This window comes from Schistocerca cancellata, chromosome 3 (genome assembly GCF_023864275.1).
Source record: "Schistocerca cancellata isolate TAMUIC-IGC-003103 chromosome 3, iqSchCanc2.1, whole genome shotgun sequence".
Classification (NCBI taxonomy): domain Eukaryota; kingdom Metazoa; phylum Arthropoda; class Insecta; order Orthoptera; family Acrididae; genus Schistocerca; species Schistocerca cancellata.
The window spans coordinates 76,634,738-76,649,796 of record NC_064628.1 but is presented as its reverse complement, the minus strand read 5'-3'; the positions used below and the strand labels follow the sequence as shown (position 1 = coordinate 76,649,796).

The 15,059-nt window shown below is 47.3% G+C and overlaps 1 protein-coding gene across 1 annotated transcript; it reads left to right on the top strand.

The window, feature by feature from the left end:
• Positions 1–10,485: 10,485 nt before the first annotated feature.
• On the top strand, positions 10,486–14,543 carry LOC126177047 (cuticle protein 18.7-like). Its single transcript, XM_049924283.1, has 2 exons — positions 10,486–10,537; positions 13,838–14,543. Exons 1-2 carry the CDS (start codon positions 10,526–10,528, stop codon positions 14,432–14,434), a joined length of 609 nt encoding a protein of 202 aa, XP_049780240.1. The 5' UTR covers positions 10,486–10,525; the 3' UTR covers positions 14,435–14,543.
• Positions 14,544–15,059: the final 516 nt, after the last annotated feature.

Here is a 15,059-nt window from a genome sequence, read left to right as displayed (position 1 = left end):
CGATCGTCAAAATAGCAGACCGAGCGAGGTGGCACAGTGGCTAGACACTGGACTCGCATTCGGGAGGACGACGGTTCAATCTCGCGTCCGGCCGTCCTGATTTAGGTTTTCCGTGCTTTCCCTGCATCACTCCAGGCAAATGCCGGGATGATTCCTCTGAAAGGGCACGGCCGACTTCCTTCCCCATCCTTCCCTAATCCGATGAGACCGATGACCACGCTGTCTGGTCTCCTTCCCCAAAACAACCAACCAACCAAAATAGCAGACATTGAGATAACATATCACAGAAAAAAAACTACAATAGCTTTGTAGTGGAAAGTTGTCAGGACCACATCAAACACCTATAAGATTCTAAAAAGATTATGTGGAAGAACTTGCTCCCCTTCTAGCAGTAATGTATCGTAGATATCTTGAGCAACGAAGGTTACTTATCGACTGGAAGAAAGCGCAGGTCATTCTCGTTTTTAAGAAGAGCCGCAGGGCAGATGCACACAATTACAGACCTATATTCTTGACGTCAATCTGTTGTAGAATTATGGAATATGTTTTATGCTCAAGAGTTATGACGTTCTTGGAGAAGGAAAATCTCCTCTATAAAAATCAACATGGATCCTGCAAACAGAAATCTTGTGAAATTCATCTCGCTCGGCTCCTCCATGAGATCCACAATGCCTTAAATAATGGCGCTCAGGTTGATACCGTTTTCTTTCGCTTTAGGAAGGCATTTGACAGTGTCCCGCATTGCCGTTAAGTGCAAAAAATACGATCTCGTCGAGTATCGGGGCAAATTTGTGGCTGGATTCAATACTTCCTTGAAGACAGAACTCAACACGTTGCTCTTAACGGAACAAAATCGACAGATATAAAGGTAATTTTCGGTGTATCCGAAGGAAGTGTGACAGGACCGTTACTGTTTACAATATACACAAATGATGTAGTATAAAGCGTCGGATGATCACTAAGGCTGTTCGCTGATGGCGTGGTTGTCAACAAAAAGTAGCAACGATTTGCAGCCTCCAAAGAACTGATGAATGGTGCAGACCCAGGCAGTTGAACCTGAACGCAAATAAATGTAACATATTGCACATATATAGGAACAGAAATTCACTACTGTATCGTTACACTATTGATGACAAACCGCTGGAAACAGTACCGTCCGTAAAATATCTGGGAATAACTATCCGGAGCGACCTTAAGTGGAATGATCGTATAAAACAAATAGGGAGAAAATCAGGTGCCGGACTCAGATTCACAGGAAGCATCTTAAGGAAATGTAACTCATCCACGAAGGAAGTGGCTTATAAAGCGCTATATCAACCCATTATGGAATACTGTTCATCTATCTGGGATTCATACCAGAAAGGCTAGAAGAAATAGAGAAAATCCAACGAAGAGCGGCGTTTTTCTTTACGGGACCGTGTAGTTGGCACGAAAGAGTTACGTAGAAGCTCAACAAACTCCACCTCTGCACTGGAATACACGAAGTGGAAAAAACCGCTGATTGCAATGTTATGTCTGTCACATCTTGGCTTCATTTAAAACTTCCGGGCTGATAGGCCGTGGTCGATGTATAAAACTCTCCCCTGCCGTTTCGTATCCTACTGCGGGAGACATCTTTCGAGGTAAAGGGAGGAACTGCAAAGAGAATTCGAGGAAGCGCTGATTATATAGGCAGTGCAGAAGGCGCCGCTGTCCATCACGTGGCGTCGGCTTTGAGACTGTCTCCGGTAATGCTAACATTCTCGATTGAAAGTAATCGATCTTGACGCGTCCGGTGCAACTCTGACATCCCAATTTTGTCTAGTTTAACGTCTTCCTCTTTCCTGTTAAAATTATTACGGTGTTTATCAATCTCGATAGCCTCTCTATACGTGTGCGCATAATAATGCGAGGTTTTAGATATGATGCTCGTCTCACTGAATTATATTTCATGACTACCTTCCTGGTAAACATGTTCTGCAACGGACGATTTATCCGTGTGACTCAGGCGGCAATTCCTCTTATGTTCAACAAGACGAGTGTTAACGCTTCTCTTTGTGGTACCGATATAAACCTGTCCACAACTACAAGGAATTTTATATACCGCCGGTGTATACTGCCTTCTGCCTTCTTCCGAAATGTCGTATTTCCATTTCTTGCGCTCATCCATTTTATCCAGCTGAAGCACGATGGTTCCACCTGACGAAGTGAACGGCTGCGGTGATGTCTGCTCGGGTGAACGACATCATAAGGAGGTTAATTCACGTCGGCTCGGTAACTAGGTGCCGTGGGACAAGACCAAGTATACAAGAAGAAATATTCAGGACGTTGACACTGCGCTTCTGAAATTCGGAGTTGTGACCCATTACAACACCGACGGGACTTCTCGAGAGGCTGTCAAGACAGGAAAGCCCGGGCAAATAACGTCATGATTTCCCTGATTACCTTCAGCAGCTACATTCTGTTATGGCTTAGACACCAGGAGTGCTACTTGAAGTGTTGGCAGAAGTGCCAACACCTTGTAGTTAGAGAAGGCCGAAATGCACGCGATAAGCTCACGCAGACTGGCGTGAGGTCTGGAACATTACAAGGTAATTAATATAGCAAATAAAGTACGTCGTTGAAGTAATACTTAACTTTATTCCATAATTGGAGAACATAGGTCTTGATTATACATAAGTGCAATCTCCATCAATTGGTAATGGCGCCTTGCTACATCGTAGCAACAGACGTAGCTGAAGGCTATGCTAACTATCGTCTCGGCAAATGAGAGCGTATTTGTCAGTGAACCATTGCTCGCTAAGTCGGCTATACAACTGGGGCGAGTGCTAGTACGTCTCTCTAGACCTGCCGTGTGGCGGCGCTCGGTCTGCGATCACTGACAGTGGCGACACGCGGGTCCGTCGTATGCTAGCGGACCGCGGCCGATTTAAAAGCTACCACCTAGCAAGTGTGGTGTCTGGCGGTGACACCACACTACTGTCTGAGAAAGACTAGTCAATCCGTCTACTACCTAATTTAGACTCTTAGTGTCAGTCATCCTCAAATCAACACCAGTCACTGGTCACGGAAAGGGGTCCACATTCACCCAGAGTCAGAGATGAACCAGCAAGCTGGCATCGTCCGACTTTGCTGCCAATAGCTGCAGGCCACTGCCTGAGCAGGATCTGATTGCTGTTCACTTGGAACTTTCGTACCGTCAAGCCACCCACTGGGCGACCATGACCTGTTTGATGGTCGCCTCCCTGGTAAGCCTGGGTTCGAGTTTGACGACCCAGCTGCGCAGCCAGCACCGGCCCAGTGGTGGCAGTATCCCAATCTACCGCCCTGGGCATTTATATGCTGATACTGTCTGCCAAGTGAGGGCACGCGCAACTGACACTCTCCATGTGGTAGGTCGTAGTTTGATACCGCCTGCCCTGGTGCACATAGAAGAGAGTAGAAGGGCCATGCCATGTGCTGTCCCGCCATGGCACAGAACCGGCACCGTCACTGGCTCAACACCTGCTGGCACCAGGCTGAGATCACCACCTAGCCATAAGCCTCCTCAGCCTGAACGAAAACCACGTTCACCGTCCTTCTGACGGCCTATTGCTGACCCCTACACACTTTGATGACCGTTGTCGCGTACGTCACGGAGGCAGTTGACTGCCTCTCCAATTCCGACTCCACCACTATAATTGATAAGGAATAAAAGACTTACACAAATTGAAATGATTTCATGAGGTGTTCCTATCCAGCACCTGCCGCCACACGACTGCAGCAACGCCGAACTGCACTGCATCCTGACGTATCACTGCCAGCTTTGCTTGCCATTGTAGAGGTCGTACGACCCGGTCTCTACAAGACATACTTCCTGTTATCATCTCTTACTTTTTTGCTTGTTCTTTCCACTTCTCCAATTTCTATTCGTGATCCTTCCAACATCGAATTTCTAACGGTATTCCAGTCTACAGTGACCTCTGCACTTCTTCTTAAATGTTTGTCTGCCCCAGTGGCTGAGTGCTGCTGGCACGGTAGCTAAGCGTGTTCGGTCAGTTAGCCAGTTGACCTCTGTAATGAAAAGCTGAGTGGAAGGATCAACAAAAGAACTTGAACGGATGTCATATGGCGTCCGCAACGACCAAACACAGCGATCAACAACGAACAAAATGAAAAAAAAAGTGGTCAGCGTCACGGATTGGTGTCCTACGGGCCCGGGTTCGATTCCCGGCTGGGTCGGAGATTTTCTCCGCTCAGGGACTGGGTGTTGTGCTGTCTTCATCATCATTTCATCCCCATCCGGCGCGCAGGTCGCTCAATGTATCGTCGAATGTAGTAAGAGCTGCACCAAGGAGGCCGGACCTGCCCCGTAAGGGGCCTCCCGGCCAATGACGTCAAACGCTCATTTCATTTTTTCTTAAATGTTTCAAATTATTTCCAACATATTAACTACATTCTTCCCTAAAGATTTCACTCATCAATTTCCCAACATCTCATTACTTGATCTACTGTATTTTTTAAATAATGTTTAATCTTATACCATATGGCTTAACAATATTTCGTGACGCAACAGAACGGTTATTTATTGCGAAATAAAGTGACCGGCGTCATTTTACATGCATATTGTATCAGGCCTCAACGTTTGATGCTGCCAGAACATTGCCACACATTCTTGGGTCTTTTCGTCGAATTCAGTCAAGCATAATCTAGGCACCGACTTAGTTTCTTAACGCAATGTGAATTGAATTTCCGTGTCTGATAGATGACCGTGAATGACAGAGCAGGACCATGTTTGTGCTCTTATGGTAGAGGCGGTAGGGTTCCATTTCGTTGCACCACGTAGTCGACTGCCCACGCGCAGTTTCAAAGTTTAAAGGTATTATACTAAGAAACGAAGTGAGAGCTTAAAAAAAAAAAAAAAAAAGGACCGTCCGAACAGGCCTTGGAAGGTCGAACGGCACCGACCGGCCGCCGTGTCATCCTCGGCCCACAGGGGTCACTGGATGCGGATATGGAGGTGTGTGTGGTCAGCAAACCGCTCTCCCGGCCGTATGTCAGTTTACGACACCGGAACCGCTACTTATCAATGCTCACCCATCCAGGTGCTAGCCCAGGCCGACAGTGCTTAACTTCGGTGATCTGACGGGAACCTGTGCTACCACTGCTGCAAGGCCGTTGGCACGTAAAGGCAGTAAGAATGTCGAAGTCATCTATTCATCCTCTAGATGGCTTGCCGAGTATGGATGTAGATGAATGATCGTAAGTACCCCGAAAAGGAAGACGACGGAGATAAATCCAAAACACTGAATCTAGTGTTCCGAAGTTGTTTCACTGCCGGTGGTGTTAATACGTTACCTCCTTTCAGTCATCGCATGTACACCGAAACGGCAGATATTGAGATAAAGGACCACAGAATAGAAATTAAACTGAAATCACTCAATAGGGAAAGGAGATTTGGACCAGATGAGATGACTGTGAGTGTCTACAGAGGTTACGGGAAAGAGCTTGCTCTCCTTCTGGCTCCAGTTTATCGTACGTTGATGGAACAACGAAGCCTACCAAACGAATGGAAAGAAGAAGAAGAAATTCCCGTTTTCAATACAATCTCCTGTACAAAAACCTACACGGATTCCGTAAAAAGAGATCTTGCGAAATGCATCTTGTTCTCTTCGTGGATGAAATGTAGAGCGCCGTAGACAAAGAAGCCTGGATTGCTACAGTGTTCCTCGACTTCCGGACAGCATTCGATATCCGTTCCTCATTCTCATTCAGTGAGCAAAATAAGAGCTTCCGGGATATCTGACCAGGTTAATGACTGGATGTGGAGGTTTCTGAGAGATCGAACTCATTAAGTAATTTTTAACATGACGAAATGGACAGATGTAAAAGTAATGCCAGGAGTACCTCAAGGGAGAACTAGCACTCCTGAAAGAAAGGATATTGCGGAGGCATGGCTTAGCCACAGCCTGCGGGATGTTTCCAGAATGAGATTTTCACTCTGCAGCGGAGTGTGCGCTGATATGAAACTTCCTGGCAGATTAAAACTGGGTGCCCGACCGAGACTCGAACTCGGGACCTTTGCCTTTTGCGGGCAAGTGCTCTACCATCTGAGCTACCGAAGCACGACTCACTCCCCGTCTCACAGCTTTACTTCTGCCAGTATCTCGTCTCCTACCTTCCAAACTTTACAGAAGCTCTCCTGCGAACCTTGCAGAACTAGCACTCCTGAAAGAAAGGATATTGCGGAGACATGGCTTAGCCACAGCCTGGGGGATGTTTCCAGAATGAGATTTTCACTCTGCAACGGAGTGTGCGCTGATATGATAAGGTCCCGAGTTCGAGTCTCGGTCGGGCACACAGTTTTAATCTGCCAGGAAGTTTCATATCAGCGCACACTCCGCTGCAGAGTGAAAATCTCATTCTGGGGACTATTACTGTTTACAATAAGTATGTGATCTGGTTCATAATGTTGGAAGTTCCATGACTATTTTTGCAGAAGATGTTGTCTACAGGAAGGTGGCATCCTAGCAGATGACCTGCAGTGAAATACGCGAAGACTTGCGGAGGATCGATGGTCGGTAGAGCTCCTGGCACTTAATCCTGAACGGAAATGAAGTTACCGTTCCTTGCCTAAACAAGCACAGAGATACATTACTGTTCGATTACGTTATTGGAGAAAACAGTAGACACAGTAACAACAGTAAAATACCTAGAAGTTACTCTCTTACGTTCGAAAAACTTAAGATTTATAGAAATGATGGCCTTAAAGCAATTGGTTTCAATCATACTTAACAAGCAGAATGTAAAAAGTGCAGCTGAATAATTCAAATAATGTTCGAAGGAGAAAAGATTTTATTTGCTGTCGAGAAATCCCGGAGTCCCACAGCTTTAACATTTGGACTGACTTCTGTTCTACATATGAATGGTCTGCCATTTGATCAAGCAGAATTGGTACTTTTTGCATATGGGACTACGACATAATAAATCAGATTGGTGACAAAACAACCCAAGAAATTGTAAATGATGTTTTTCAGGGATTGTCAAGTGGTTCTCTGAAAATGGCCTCCCTTAACTTGGCTAAGACACACTATATTCAGTTTCGTACAAAAAATACCAACAGCAGTTGTAAAACATGAAAAGGAGTAATATTGATGAAAATTTGAGCTAGAAGAAATATATATTGTACTGTACTGTATGGAAGTCAGGGCCTAGAAACGACGGAGAGGCTTCGTCCCCGCCGTAGCCCTCGGTGGTTCACAACCCCACAACAGGCTACAGCAATCCACTCACTCCACCGCCACCCCGCACAAAACACCGAACGCAAGTTATTGTGCGGTTCGACCTCCAGCGGTGTAAGCGTACGGGGAGAAAGTGTCTGCCCAGCAATCGCCGACGTAATGTAACTGAGGCGGAATAATGGAAACCAGCCCGCATTCGCCGAGGCAGACGGAAAAGCGCCTTAAAAACCATCCACAGGTTGGCCGGCACACCGGACCTCGACACTAATCCACCGGGCGGGTTCGTGCCGGAGACCGGCACGCCTTCCCGCTCGAGAAGCAGCGCTTTAGATCGCGCGGCTAACCGGGCGGGCAAAAAGTATATAAATGAGATGTTCAACCCATTAAATTACTTTTGCTTCTCTTTTAACTGCAAGAGCGCTTGGAAATAAACTAATCATCCACCTGACATACTTTGTATTAGCAATAGCTTTATTCATACTAACACCGTTTTTACAAGGATATTCTACTGAAACGTCCGCTTAGAAAAATTTCTGAATTAATGTGCTGATAAACCTCTTACACTACTTGCTTTTCAAACAGCTGAGCAAAACTGAACGTACTCAAACATTCACTAAAGTGACACACAATATTTTTAGCGCAACGCAATCTGACTTTAAAAATCCCTACAAAAGAATGGCCCTGACTAACATTAACCTATACGTTTCACAAATCACTTACCTCACCAAAAATCTTCGTTACTCGAACTACTGCAATACAGCGAGCGCCACTACGGCCAGCTAAATAAAAGATTCAAACTACGTAAGGCACTAACTACTGATAGGGATGGTTAGCAAATGAAAGATTTTAATAGAGAACAATGTATTTACGTTAATAGTGTTGAAAAATCATAATATACACAGCAGTTCATGACATCCAGTCTTACAAATTTCAGAACTCCGCCATTTCTCTCCCCACATCCACCACTGCTGGCGGCTCACCTCCAACTGCGCAACGCTACGCGCTGTTAACATCCAGCTGCCCAACACTACAATGGCAGACAACAATGCAAACTAGCCACAGACTGCACACAGTACAGCCAGTGATTTTCATACAGAGCGCTACGTGGCATTACCAATAAGAAAATCTAAACAGCCTACTTACACTACTTGTCAAGTTATTACAGTTTAAGAACAAGAAACATATCGAAATTGAGATATACAAACATTTACTTCTTTGCAGGTCTAGTTTGACAAATGTGGCGTACGTAATCGGCCACCCCAGCATTGGCCTCAACTAATTTATGGAATCCACAGAAAACCTAAATCAGGATGGCAGCACGAAGACGGGAGCCACCACCCTCCCAAATACAAGGCCATTCTGTTTCAAACAGTGCTACCTCTAGCGTGCAATGCTGCTTTAAAAACAAATTATTTAATAATGTAATCGGCTAGTGATGTTCGGTTCATTCATTTCTCACTTCAGTTTCCTGCACACAGAACACACATACATAAATAACTGACATCGGACGTTTTCTAATATACTGTAGTGTGTGCTGATATGAACAGTAATAACGTGTGTATTGTTAAATATGGATAGCTACACTCCTGGAAATGGAAAAAAGAACACATTGACACCGGTGTGTCAGACCCACCATACTTGCTCCGGACACTGCGAGAGGGCTGTACAAGCAATGATCACACGCACGGCACAGCGGACACACCAGGAACCGCGGTGTTGGCCGTCGAATGGCGCTAGCTGCGCAGCATTTGTGCACCGCGGCCGTCAGTGTCAGCCAGTTTGCCGTGGCATACGGAGCTCCATCGCAGTCTTTAACACTGGTAGCATGCCGCGACAGCGTGGACGTGAACCGTATGTGCAGTTGACGGACTTTGAGCGAGGGCGTATAGTGGGCATGCGGGAGGCCGGGTGGACGTACCGCTGAATTGCTCAACACGTGGGATGTTGTCGCCAGTGGTCGGCGGAAGGTGCACGTGCCCGTCGACCTGGGACCGGACCGCAGCGACGCACGGATGCACGCCAAGACCGTAGGATCCTACGCAGTGCCGTAGGGGACCGCACCGCCACTTCCCAGCATATTAGGGACACTGTTGCTCCTGGGGTATCGGCGAGGACCATTCGCAACCGTCTCCATGAAGCTGGGCTACGGTCCCGCACACCGTTAGGCCGTCTTCCGCTCACGCCCCAACATCGTGCAGCCCGCCTCCAGTGGTGTCGCGACAGGCGTGAATGGAGGGACGAATGGAGACGTGTCGTCTTCAGCGATGAGAGTCGCTTCTGCCTTGGTGCCAATGATGGTCGTATGCGTGTTTGGCGCCGTGCAGGTGAGCGCCACAATCACGACTGCGTACGACCGAGGCACACAGGGCCAACACCCGGCATCATGGTGTGGGGAGCGATCTCCTACACTGGCCGTACACCACTGGTGATCGTCGAAGGGACACTGAATAGTGCACGGTACATCCAAACCGTCATCGAACCCATCGTTCTACCATTCCTAGACCGGCAAGGGAACTTGCTGTTCCAACAGGACAATGCACGTCCGCATGTATTCCGTGCCACTCAACGTGCTCTAGAAGGTGTAAGTCAACTACCCTGGCCAGCAAGATCTCCGGATCTGTCCCCCATTGAGCATGTTTGGGACTGGATGAAGCGTCGTCTCACGCGGTCTGCACGTCCAGCACGAACGCTGGTCCAACTGAGGCGCCAGGTGGAAATGGCATGGCAAGCCGTTCCACAGGACTACATCCAGCATCTCTACGATCGTCTCCATGGGAGAATAGCAGCCTGCATTGCTGCGAAAGGTGGATCTACACTGTACTAGTGCCGACATTGTGCATGCTCTGTTGCCTGTGTCTGTGTGCCTGTGGTTCTGTCAGTGTGATCATGTGATGTATCTGACCCCAGGAATGTGTCAATAAAGTTTCCCCTTCCTGGGACAATGAATACACGGTGTTCTTATTTCAATTTCCAGGAGTGTAAATTTCTAGTACGGGTTAGAGTCTGCTGCAGGTATATTTCCTGGCCGCATATTCTGTGCTGCTCAGCAGGTGTTGCAGCTCGGCTTTCCTGGCTGACCGGAGGCGGCGCGGCCGAGCTTTCGGTGCCCCCGGCGCCCTTGCTCGTAATGACGAGCCGGCGGGCCGACCCGGGCCGGCGGTCTGGCCGAAGTCCGCAGCCGAGGCGTCAGCGCGCGGGCAGGCGGTAGCCCCCCCCCCCAAGGACGCCTCTCACGGCCGCCGCGCCTCTCCGTATATATACGGGGCGCGCTGACCACGCCGGTACAGTTCAGCAGCCGCACCACCTCCACCACCACCAGCAGCAGCATGAAGGTCCTGGTGAGTGGACACGCCCCCTCCATCGCTATCTGAGGCGCACGCATAGCATACTTCTTCCAGCAAGTGTCAATAGCTTAGGTGGTCGGATGGAACTTCACCCACATCTAAATCTGCCTCTACATCTACACTCCGCAAACCACCTTATCGATGGCAGAGGGTCCTTTTCGTAAAGCTGTAACTTACGCCCTTTCTTGTTCCAGATCCGCAGAAAGAACAGCTGTTGGTAAACATCTTTGTGTGTCCGGATCTCTCTAGTTTAGCGTTTAAGGTCTCTTCTCGAGATAATGTAGGACGGAGCAATATATTAGTTGCTTGTTCCTGCGACTTCCAGAGTAAACCACACCTTGAAGTAGAACTTCTCTCTTGTACCTTCTGCCACTGGAGGATTTTTGATACGCTTTCGCGCTTACTACATGCACTTGTTGCGAAACTCGCTGTTCTTCGTTGGTTTTTTGTCTAGTTCCTCTATCAGCTCTATCTGGCAGGAATCCCAGTCTGACGAACAGTACTCAAGTATCGGTCGAAGGAGGGTTTTGCAAGCTACCTCATCTGTGGGTGGTGTTGGTGGACTACACATCCTGGCGATTCTTCCAATAAATCTCGGTCTGGCATATGCCTTACTTGCAGTTTGTCAAAGTTCCACTTTTCGTCACTCTGTACGCATACTACTAGGTATTCAATGAATGTTACTGCTTTCGCTGATTGTTCTGCAGTCATGTAATCATGCAACTATCGATCTTTATGTCAGTTTATGCGCAGTACGTCAAATTACTTCGTGTTGTCAGCCGCCTGTCCCCGATCCTTTGCAGGACTTTTTTATTTCGTTACAGTTTCCTAGCGATGCAACAGCACCCTCATAGAACTTCCGATGTTATCCATTTGGTTGTACACATATCTTGTGAAAAGTAGCGGCCTACAAAACTCCATCAGTCTACGCTCGGAGTTATTTTTGCATGACGTCCCGTGTTATCTTTACCGCGAATTCTTCAATCAGTCGAACAGCTGGAATGATATTCCGTACGATCGTATTTTGTTCATTATGCGGCAGTGCAGAACTATGTCAAACTGCCATCCGGAATTCTCGGCCATCGGTATCAACCTGGGCACCGATATGTACTGCTTTGTGAGTCTCGTGGACGAACATAGCGAGCTGATTTTCACACAACCGTTGTTTCCAGAATCCATATTGATTTTTACGAAGACATTCGGTCCCCATAAGTGTCATAATACGCGAGCAGACAACATGTTTCGCAATCCTGCAAGACACAGACATCAGCAATATAGGCCTGCACCATCTTGAAACGGGAATGACCTGCGCTCTCTTCCTATTACTTGGAACGTATCGGTCCTCGAGAAACCTACAGTACACTGCTGCTAGAAAGGAGCAAGTTCTTTGGTAAACTTTGCTTAGAACCCCATAGGTATCCTATTACATCCTGGGGAATTTTCTGTGTTTAGCACTTTCACTTGAATTTCTGTCCCGTAGATACCTGTCATTCTGACGCTGGTACAAAGATTGGAAGGAACCCCTTTTAGAAAAAAAAGAGAAAGAAATACTCTCTAACTTTCAGACTTTTTATCGCGTTTGCAGTTGTATACCATCTACTTCAAAGACAGTCCTTGTTACTTTTATACTTTTAAAACATCTCACAACCACGCTTTATTGCACGAATACATGGCGCAATGAACTAGGGGATGTAACACAGAGTTCACCCAACAGCGTAACAATACTGTACAAATCTTGGAAAGCAAGTCGTTGCCCAGAGTAGAGTAGTCGACTGAACAGGCGCCAACAAAGCAAGCTGAGTCCGATAATAAAACGACAACAGACGTAAACCAATGAAACAAATGACGTCTTCGTCCTTAAGGAGAGGTCTCACTGTTGGTCTTTGCACTGTGAGGACGATTCAACCGCCACCAGAAGTATTTACGTTCAGTTCATAAATGTGAGCAAACTAATTCGTAATATACAAGTTTGCTGTTTCGTCAGACCACTACACTTTAATGTATATAGTTATCAGTCCTTTGTTATACGCCTTATCCTTACGCCAAAAACTTCATTTTTGCTAACACGCTGCAGGCAAAGAACTCACTATTTCAGCAATTCTCCAGGGGAAACTTTTCCACGGTGGCTGGCACCGATAGGAATTTCTGAGGGGAAAGACAGCCACACTGTGACTTGCGTGCATCAACATTACAACAACAACTGCCCCCACAAGGTGTGAAGATCTCTGATGATTACAGTGCTAAAATATTCCTTTTGGCTCCAAAAAAGTCTAAGAGTCCAGATATATAGCGCTGCTTAAAAGACATTACAGTAGCAGTGTTTTTGCTATATAAACATAAACAATTAATCCCACAGTGGGATTAATAATGATGGAACAAAAGCTTAGATATTTGATGATCAAGTCAAAATTGGACCTAAAGATACGCCTAGCACATGAGACTCCAAGGAATCTAATCTTAATGCGTTTATAAAGCTGTACATGCTACTGAGTAATTCGCAGTTTAGCTAAAACTGAGTTCAGGCCTCAAATGGAGGATTATACTGTGACATGAACACGTGTGTCATGAGGAATTACTGATTGCTGCTTTATTCTGGAATCTTCAGATGTGGATCTTGAAATGCAGAAAAAAAGTAGCAATTAAGTGAGCATATCTGCTCTTACCAATGAATACCAACCCAATTACGATTAAATCATAAGAAATCTACCAGCCAGATACTAACGTGTCAAGATCATTTGGACTGGAACAAGTTTGAGATAGAAGAATGTTCAAGTGCCTCTAAGCACTATTGGACTTAACATCTGAGGTCACCAGTCCCCTTGAACTTAGAACTACTTAAACCTAAGTAACCTAAGGACATCACACACATCCATTCCCGAGGCAGGATTCGAACCTGCGGCCGTAGCAGTCGCGCGGTTCCGGTCTGAAGCGCCTAGAACCGCTCGGCCACCGGATAGAAGAGTGTATATAGAAATTATGTCTGAGCTGAAACTTCCTGGCAGATTATGTTTGAGCTGTCAGCAGAACTTCGAAACGGCATTCAAAAATGAGGAGTTCAAATGTGTGTGAAATCTGATGGGACTTAACTGCTAAGGTCATCAGTCCCTAAGCTTACACTCTACTTAACCTAAATAATCCTAAGGACAAACACAAACACCCATGCTTGAGGGAGGACTCGAACCTCTTCCACGACCAGCCGCTCAGTCCATGACTGCAGCGCCTTAGACCGCTCTGCTAATCCCGCGCAATGAGGAGTTCCTCAGTATTGTCAGCTGCATTCTTGTTGTTCATCAGGTCGTCCTGAGCGCCGTCATGGCCGTGGCCCTCGCTAAGCCCGGCTACCTGGGAGCAGCTCGCGCCATCGCCGCCGCCCCCGCTATCGCCGCCGCCCCCGCACTGGCCTACGGTGCTGCTCCTGCACTGGCCTACAGCGCTGCCCCCGCAGTCGTCGCCGCCCCCATCCACGGCGGATACGCCGCCTACGGCCCTGCCAACATCGTCCTCGGAGCCGACGGCATCCCCCTGGACACCCCTGAGGTGGCCGCCTCCAAGGCAGCCCACCTGAACGCCGTGGCTGAGACGCGCGTGCGCGACGCCATCGTGAACAGCGCCGCCATAGTTGCCCCCGCCATCTCCGCCGCCGCCCCCGCTGTCATCGACGCCAGGACCATCGCCGCCCACGCCATCGCCGCCCCGGCCCTCCGCTATGCTGCTGCCGCTCCCGCCGTGGCCTACTCCGCCGTCCACCCTGGGTACGCCGCGTACGGACCGGCCAACATCGTGATCGGCCCTAACGGCGTGCCCCTGGACACCCCTGAGGTGGCTGCTGGCAAGGTGGCCGACGCCGTCGCCCACCTGGAGGCTAAGGCCCGCAATGGCCTGATCCTCTGAACTGTCACGAATATCTTGACAAACTGCAAAAGTGTATACCGAAGATTTGAGCTACAACATTTTGGACTACTTGCTGTGATATTTAAATAAACTGCTGTGTACAAAGATACTTAACATTTCTTCATTTACTTTCCTTGCGTGCAAGAACGCAAAAAATCTGATGAAGTACTACCCGTTCCCTTCTCCCTCCTGTATGTTTGTTCGAATTCAATAACTATGTTACTTTCACGTAAGTTTGATATCCAGGTTCTTCTTATAACACACTACAAGCTGGACATGTGTCCCAACCTTCAATGAGTTGTAACCAGAAACGAATTCGAGTACTTATTGTTGATACTTGAGGAGACATACACCACTGTCGAATAGGTCGGCAGATAACTGTTCAATTGCTGTTCAAAAGTTCTTATTTATTGACGTAATTTGGTCACAGCATATCATCCGAACATCAAAAAGAAATGTCTTCATACAAAATATGGAGTCACATGTGTCAGCTGTCGAGATCAGGACTCAACAGTAGAGTATTGAAGAGTGATGTGATTAAAAAGAAGTACTTAATAGATGAGAAAAGAAAAGCTTATAGAAGACAAGAGGAAGGATGTTTACTGCCGCCTATTTAAAAACATTG